The sequence below is a fragment of the Heliangelus exortis genome, chromosome 3 (assembly GCF_036169615.1).
Source record: "Heliangelus exortis chromosome 3, bHelExo1.hap1, whole genome shotgun sequence".
NCBI classification, from domain to species: domain Eukaryota; kingdom Metazoa; phylum Chordata; class Aves; order Apodiformes; family Trochilidae; genus Heliangelus; species Heliangelus exortis.
Window position 1 is genome coordinate 41,569,986 of NC_092424.1, and position 7,965 is coordinate 41,577,950.

Sequence of the window (7,965 nt, forward strand, 5' to 3'; positions counted from 1 at the left end):
GGGATCACCTGGGAGCACAAAAGGAGTTCTGACATCTCTGGAAGTACCAGCACAGAGTGATTATGTATCCACCAAAAACACTGAAGAGCTCCTGAAAGAGGCAGGAACTCACCACTAGCAGCCTAACACAACTTCCTTCTGTTCCAAGCTTCAGTGCACTTCACAGTGGATCACCAAAAAGCCAATTTAAGCTACTTTTCTACACTACAATTTCAGCACAACTTTCACCCAACAAGCACCCAGCCTCTGCATGCTCTTCCCAGGTTCCACAGTCCCCTGACAGCCATACCACCCTCTGAACGCACAACAGGCACAATTCAATATTAACTTTAATGCTGGGTTTGCCACCTGCTTATCATGCTTTTGCCTCTCACATGATGGACTGAAAAAGTAAGATCATTTAAGCACAAGTTATCCTTGCAATGATTGCACAAGTGAACTGTTTGGTCTTGCAGACTGGACTTTTCAGAAAGAAGTATCAGTTTTGTGATTTATTATCTGAAATAGATTTAAACATTTGGGGGGAAAAAGGAAAAAAGCTTTCAAAACACAAAAACTTGGAAAGACTGAGGTTAGATAGGAGGCCGCATTACAATAGTTTGCTGTATGTGGGGCAAAAATCAGATTAATTTCACTATAACACTCCACAGAAGTGAGCTCTGATCTGATGCGAGGAAGCATGCAACGCTTTTCCAACTGTTCAAGACAGGGGTCAGAACAAAAAAGATAATTATTCCTCTTTAGCATACATAATCACAAAAAAAAAAAAAAAAGACATTTTAGTTTTTATTATTTTATATTTGGCCAGGCCTTTTAAAGGAAGGACTTTTTAAAGGAAACATCAAAACATTCACTTTTCTTTAGGTCTAGAAAGAATTCAGTGTTCCCCCTCCCACGCCTCCCATAGGATTTCTATTGGCCCTTCTTATATTCACACTGCAAATTAGTTGGGAATAGCAGTATTTATACTAGATCAGCAACGTCTGGTTCTTATCCAAATGTTCCACCTAAAGAGGATGCCAGTTCTCATGGATTGGACAGCCCACCCTGCAGCATTCCTGAGAATTGTACAATATAATAATCTTGAAAGTCAGCAGAGTGGATTATCCACTTTTTTCTGGACTTGAACTTGTGACCTTAACAGTAGCACAGCAGAAAGCAAATGTGCTATGCACTTTGCCATAGTAACCTTCCATGTATTCTTTTCAACTTAAATACACACAATTGAAACAGCTACAATTTTGGAAAATTATGTACAAACCCTATATTTTTTCTTTTTGATTACATATAAATACAAATTAGCTATTCTTCTAAAAAGTGGTTATAATAGTAAATAAATACAAAATAAGAATCTGACCATTATACTTCATGTGCTGGGGTTAAACCCATATAAAATGTACAACTAAAATACATTTAAAATCTTTAAAGGAATATTTCTCTGATTAAAATATTTGTTTTCCCAACTTTTTTGTAGACATAAATATATTTTCAAAATAGTTGTGTTTTTTTTCTTTCCATTTCATTACATAAATAAAGTCTTCATTGGGAAATAAAGTGTCGGCTTTTTTTTTTTTTTTTTTGCTTTTTTTTTGCTTTTTTTTGTGTATTTGCCTAATATATTTGCTGTGTTAGCGGCACCCACAACCCTCCACAACCATATCTTGATAGTTCTTTAATACAACCTTTTCATTCTCATCAAGGTAGAGCATGGAAATAGCACTCAGTTCTGTCGGCACACAGCAAGCCTTGGGGATTTTGGAATTCACTGAATTGACCAAAGTCTGAACAATGGCATGGTTTGTTGAGTTTAGATGATCTGCCAGTGGAAAAGGACATTCCCCGTGGCAGTAAAAGGCACTATACCCCGGTGGGGCAACAATCCAGTCATTCCACCCCACATCATTGAAGTCCACATATAAAGGATGCCTTTTGCAACTGTATTTGTGGCGTTTACGCTGTTTGTGTTTCGCTTGACGCTTTTCTCTTTTATGAAGCGGGTGTCCCTTGCCATCATGCCCAAACGTTACTAATAATGGCCTGAGCTGAGACCAGCTATCTTCATCCTGATGTAAAGACCTGCTAATCCTAACGTGCCTCTTGGAGGCACTGTTCTCTTTGTCCAAGTGAACCACCTCTACCACAAACCCATGATTAGGTTGTCCATGTGCAATCCACCTCAAAACAGCTGGCGTTACATCAAAACTTTCCCATTTACTTGCATTATGATGCACCAACCTGGTGTCCAAAAGTCTTGTGACAGGGTCCTTAGAGGTGGCTGTAGCTGGCTTTATAATTTCATAAATATTAATACGGTGATGGTAGCTGCTGTTGTTCTCAAGGGCTCCGTGCACCTGTTTCCGAAAAATCTGGAGTTCAGCTGAGGTGATAGACTCCTCATTAGGGATGGAAGTTAAATTAAAGAAGAAACGCCGTGCTGTTTTCCCACTTGTTTCTGGCAGTTCTTCCAAAACTTCTAATTTGATTAAACGGGGAAAAATTTTAAAAAACAAAGAAAAAAAAAGAAAAAAAAAAAAAAAAAAAAAAGAAAAGAAAAAAGAAAAAGAAAAAAAATCAGTAACAGAGACAAGCAACCAACCCCCTCAGATAGTCTGCTGTTGGCAACTTTCAAATGACAGTTAACACATGTGACATACAAGATCTGAAAGACTTTCAGGCAGAAAATACTGTCTCATTTGCCTTTCTGTTTATTTAAGCAAGCATGGATAGTATGAAGTTAGGGCAGCTTCATTCATTGTTATGCATTTGGATTGAATACTGGTGCCCTTTGCATTCCAGGTTGTTATAATAAGTGGCAAGAGACACAAAGCATTACTTTGGAATTCAAGGACATTAGTGAGAAAACTCAAGTGCTGTAGTTAGTGGGGGTCTGATGAGAATCATTAAATCTGTCGCATTTCTGCTTTTTTCAAGGATATGTCTCTAAAGTCAATCCCTTAAACTCCATTCTGAAAAATATTACTCTGCAATTTTGGCGACTTACAAAAATCCATATGTTTAGATTTCTATCTTAATCAGAGATAGCAAACTCAACATCTGTAATGGCACTTTCTTAAGTACACCCTATTATTTACCCAGAAGAGCCATAAAGAAAATCAGGAGGGTCCAATTGCTAAAAACAAGTAAATGGTGAGGGGATAATTAAACAAATTGCATCTGGGCAATATATTTTCAAAACTACACACACAATAATGATAGTCACCAAACCCCAAGACATTCTTACCACTGAGTCAACAAATAACTGAATGGAGTTTCAGAGGGAGTAACACATATCTAGAGCTGCTTAAAAGTACATCGTTACTACAGATGCTGAAGAAGTTAAAAGTATTTGCCAAACAAATCTCTCTCAAATAATGGTTTTTAATTTTGGTACTACGCATCCTGGAGAAACATGCTCTAAGGGGAAGCCATAACTGCTGTTAACAGTTCTTAGTCATGTAACCATTCCCTGTTGAATCCAGTAGGACTTTTTGCTATAAGGTAAAGCTCAGCTTTATGGTATTTCAGGACCAGGCCAGTATTTGTAAATATGAAGTGTTCTGAGTGGCCACAAAACAAACTTCTGCTTTCAAGAAGCCACTAATACAGAGTGAGAACTCAGTTGGAGGGGAAAAAAATGGAGTAATGATGATCTTCTAAGTTTTGTGAAAATTATAGCATACTTTCTATGTAGCAAACAGACTTTGCTGTAACAGTATGACAACTTCAAAATGCAGACTTTCAAACTGAGAAATCGTTTTGCCCTTTTAGCTCCTCTCTTGCTCAGCCCCTTGCCTACCATGCTCAAGTTTATCATGAATGACCTACACACAGGCTTTTCCCCATTCATTGCTAAGTGTTTACTTTCCATGCAAGGAAACGCAGACGGTGAGAGTTTAGATTTCATCATTCATCTCCTTTCTCACAATACGGCTTTCCACTAAACAGCACTTTTCCAAAGCCACTTCCTTTATCCATCAGAAACGTTAAATATTAAGGAATTTCTTTTTTCAACACAGTTTTGCATTAGAAGCATGGGGAAACAGCATTTTACATTACTTTTACAGCAGGGCTGCTGCATGCCAGCACAGAGACTAGCAGCCAGGAATGATTACAACCTGGGGAAATGTTTCCCAAAGAGCACGCGAGCGACACGTGTGCCACCAGCTCCACGGGCCTACCCGTGCCATGGTTAACACCACAGCGCCTATTTCGGCTACACAAACTGGGAAAAGCACCCAGTTGTTCCGTAAAGGCCTGTCCCTAAAGGTCCACTGCCTCGGTGGGCGGCTGGTGAGGAGAGCTGGAGATGCTGCTGGACGTTTGGCTGGGTTCCTTGCAGGTGAGAGTCGAAACCTGGCCGCAGGGCTTTTACCAGCCCAGGTGCTGGTGGCTTGGGAGGCGTAGAGTGAGTCCGGGCTCAATCGTTCCCGGACGGCAAAGCAAGGGAGCGCTTGAGGAGAGACCACGATTGATTGTTTCATTGATCTCTCACGGGGATTAGATAAGGATTAGAAACCTCCGCAGTGGCCCCGGCTCAGCGGCGCATTAGGGGAGACTTTCCTGCTCTTCAGCCTCTCAAAAGAAAAACTATCTACGGGAACGCTTAATGCGGAGCCGCTCTGTTTTAGCGGAAAAACAGAGTAACACAGGAGGCTCTCGTCGGTGGGGAGAGAAACGAGGGTCGCAGAGCAAGCTCGCCGCAGCTCACCCCAGCGGCTGAGGCTCCGGGAGCACACCCGGCTGAATTTAGCAACCCCGGTGTTACCGGCGGCCGAGTTTCCGCGCTCCCGGGGAAGATTCCGCCCCTCCGCTCCTCCTCCGGCCCTCCCCCTTCCCCTCCGCCCGTCCCGCAGTCGCGGCGGACTCACACCTCCGCACCCCTGAAGGGGTCCCCAACCCACCTCCGGCCCCCCGCCGCCCCTACCTTCGTGGTGGAAGCTTCGGACGGTGTTGGCGCGGCTGGCGGCCCTCTCCAGCGGGTAGCCGAGGGCCGGCGGCTGCCCTAGCTGCTGGCCGGCGTGTAGGCGGTAGAGGTCCAGCATGTAGGGGGGGATGACCACGTCCTTGCCGGGGCTGGGCCGCCGCTTGAGCCCGAACATGTGGAGCAGGCGCAACTCGAACTCGCTGAGGAGATCCTCGGGGCGCTGCGGGGCCGAGGTGGGGCGGCCCGGCTCGCTGAAAGGCCGCCGACCCACCACTACCTCCGGCATGAGGCCGGCCGAGCCGCCCAGCAGCACCTGGCAGAGCAGCAGAGCCAGGAGGGAACGGGTCGCGGCAACCATGATCAACCTGCGCGGAGGAGGAGGCGATGGGAGCCCAGTCAGCGCGGACACCCGCGGAAGGGGGGGGACGGGGTTGGGGGAGGACGAACGGGGACGATCCGGGCCCCCCCCGCCCCCCACTGCCCTCCCCGGTGCTCGACGTCGGGGGGGGAGGCACTAAAATCCGTCGGTGGCAGGAGATCAAAGGGGGCGAGGTGGGACGGGACGGGGCGATCCGATCCGCAACAAAGAAGGGGAAGGAGAGAAGGGCCCGACCGGTCGCACACCTGTGCCCCGCCGAGGGCATTGGTCCCGAGCCGCTGCCCTCGGCGGGGCACAGGTGTGCGACCGGCAGGGCCGTTTCGTGTCTTCCCGCCGCTGCCGGGACCGCTCCGAAAGAAAAAACTCCTGGCCCACAGCGAAAAGCCACCTTCCCGTCCCGACCCCTGCGAGTCCCCCACTCTCCGTGCCAAGGGAACTCGGGGCCGGCTCCGTTTCCCCACCCCCTTCGCCCCCCTCCCAGCGCCGGTGCTCGGCTGCGGGGCAGCGGGTTCCCCCAACGGAGCGAAAAGGAGAGTTAATTTCCCCTCGGCGCAGTTGGAAGCAGGGGAAGGAGGAAAATACAAACGCTGCTACGTCCTTAGCCAAAACCACAGGATATTCTCCCCCGTGAAACTTTGCATTAGATTATTATTATTATTATTAGAATAATAATAATTGTTATGATTAGTGTCCCATCCCCCCTCTCTCTTCCAGGGCAACTCCGCCGCGGCCCACGGAGTCATCCTGAGGAGAAGGTTTTTCAGCGGATCTGCGACCGCCAGGGTTATACCTGTGTGCAGCAGCAGGGATTGTGTCTGCAGGAGGGTGTTCTGCTCTCGGGGTGTTTTTCCCGCATCCCTTGGTGTTACTCCAAACTTCGCTGCTGCTCCTCTACAGCTGCAGAGCAGAAAATAGAAGTTCCCTGAAGTACAGTCCGCCTCAGAAACATACTTTTAGCAGCTGGTTGAGGAGGCAAGTCCGGGCCAGGGGAAGGGCTTCTCCCTTTTAAAAGCAGCGATCGAAAAGCTGTTGTTTCTTCTTCTTTTCTTCCTCCTCCGCCTCGCGTGTGTGTGCGTGTGCCTGCCCGTGAACGGATTCCCTATGTGTCTACGGAGTTAAAAGGCTCCTTTTAAAAAATGTCCTTTGCATCACCCGCATCAGACAGATGGACATTTACTCCCGCAGCAACATTCAGATGAAGCTTGACTTTTTCTCTCCGCTCCCTTAAAAAGAAAGAAGAAAGGAGGGAGGAGAAATATTTAAAAAAAAAAAAAAAAAAAAAAAAAAAAAAGGGTGGGGAATAGCCTGCTGCTGCCGCCGGCCCGCGTGGAACGGCCACGCTAAGGGACCGCGCTCAGGGCCCGCCCGCCTCCCGCACCACACCGCACCATTGCCGGGGGTGGCCGGTCGCCGCCGCCGGGGCTTTTTGTCGTCGGGCGATGTCACGACCCCGGAGGCTCGCAGCCCCGCGCCAATCACAGCCGCCCTGTGGGAGCGGGCTACAGCCCCGCACGGCTTTTAAAGGAGACGCCGCCTCCCTCCTTCGTTCCTTCCCTCCCTCCTCCCTCCACCCTCCCTCGCCCGGCCGCAGCTACCGCCCGACCGGGTCGAAGAGCCGCCGGGACGAGGGATGGGGCCGGCGTCCCGTCCCGTTAAGCTAGGGCAGCGGCCACCGAGAACGTGCGGAACGGGCCACCGGGCCGGCCCCGCGTCCCGCTCCGGGCAGCCGTGCCTAACCGGCGGCGGGGCACGGCCGCCCGGAGCGGGACGCGGGGCTGGCCCGAACAATGACCCATTGTACGGCCCCGAGCGCTCCTCGGGGCTCCGCCGCCGCAAATCGGATTAGCTCCGTGCCCCGGACGGCCGGGGTGGTAAGGTGTGAAGGTCACGTAAGGTATCGGGAGAATCCTAGTGCAGTTATAAAGAATTTTAAAAAATAAAATATATATATATTTTTTTATATAAGCATATATATATATATATACACTTATTTATGATTCTGACCACCACCCCCAGCAGCAGTGCGCGGGAGTTCTCTGCCCAAGCCCGGCGAGGGCTGGAAACCCTGGTGGTTTCCGTCTCCTCCCCGAGAGAGAAGTGCCGAGGCTCGGGAGGAGTCTCCTCACGGCGCGCTGCTGCGGTGCATCCCACTGCGGGCTCAGCCCCGGCCGGCAGGAGGGTTGGGTTGGATTTTTATTATTTTATTTTTTTTTTAAGATGTGGCTGCCCTCCAGTGGTGGAAATGCGGCGGATCTCCGGCCCCGACACGGCAATCCCAGCACAAAGCACCCTCTGCCAGCCCACGGGCCCCTCGCCCGGCACCTGCCCCTGGGCCGATCGCGCTCCCCGCGGGGTCAGGGCCGGGCGTCCCCGGGTTTGCAGACGCGACCGCCTGGCATCACGTTGGGCTGCAAACGGGGACGAAGGAGGGCTTGGGGTGGCCGGGGTGAAGAAGGCAGGTCCATGCACAGTGAGATCGGGCTCCCAATCCAAGCTGTGTCCTTCATATGTTCATCGAATGGTTTGGGTTGGAAGGGACCTCAAAGATCATCTAGTTCCAATGCCCCTGCATTGGCTGGGACACCTCCTGCTGGACCTGGTTGCTCCAAGCCCCATCCAACCTGGCCTTAAATACTTAAAGGGACTGGGCATCCACAATTTA

The 7,965-nt window shown here is 49.4% G+C and overlaps 1 protein-coding gene across 4 annotated transcripts; it reads right to left on the minus strand.

Annotated features, from left to right (window-relative positions):
- Nucleotides 1–478: 478 nt before the first annotated feature.
- On the minus strand, nucleotides 479–7,387 carry BMP2 (bone morphogenetic protein 2). 4 transcript variants are annotated; one of them, XM_071740300.1, is made up of 4 exons: nucleotides 7,291–7,387; nucleotides 6,094–6,526; nucleotides 4,925–5,289; nucleotides 479–2,473 (listed from the first exon to the last, which is right to left on the minus strand). In XM_071740300.1, the coding sequence occupies exons 3-4, from the start codon at nucleotides 5,280–5,282 to the stop codon at nucleotides 1,629–1,631; spliced, it is 1,203 nt and encodes a 400-aa protein (XP_071596401.1). In that variant the 5' UTR covers nucleotides 5,283–5,289; nucleotides 6,094–6,526; nucleotides 7,291–7,387; the 3' UTR covers nucleotides 479–1,628. The 4 variants fall into 4 exon arrangements, with proteins under 4 accessions (XP_071596401.1, XP_071596400.1, XP_071596399.1 ...); XM_071740299.1 differs by lacking the exon at nucleotides 7,291–7,387 and adding an exon at nucleotides 6,692–6,830; XM_071740298.1 differs by lacking the exon at nucleotides 7,291–7,387 and having other exon boundaries at nucleotides 6,094–6,832.
- Nucleotides 7,388–7,965: the final 578 nt, after the last annotated feature.

Coding starts and splice junctions, on each gene's coding strand:
- BMP2 (XM_071740300.1), bottom strand. CDS start 5,282: ATGGTTGCCGCGACCCGTTCCCTCCTGGCTCTGCTGCTCTGCCAGGTG. Junction 2,474..4,924: donor CCGAAGCTTCCACCACGAAG/GTAGGGGCGGCG, acceptor TAATCAAATTAG/AAGTTTTGGAAGAACTGCCA.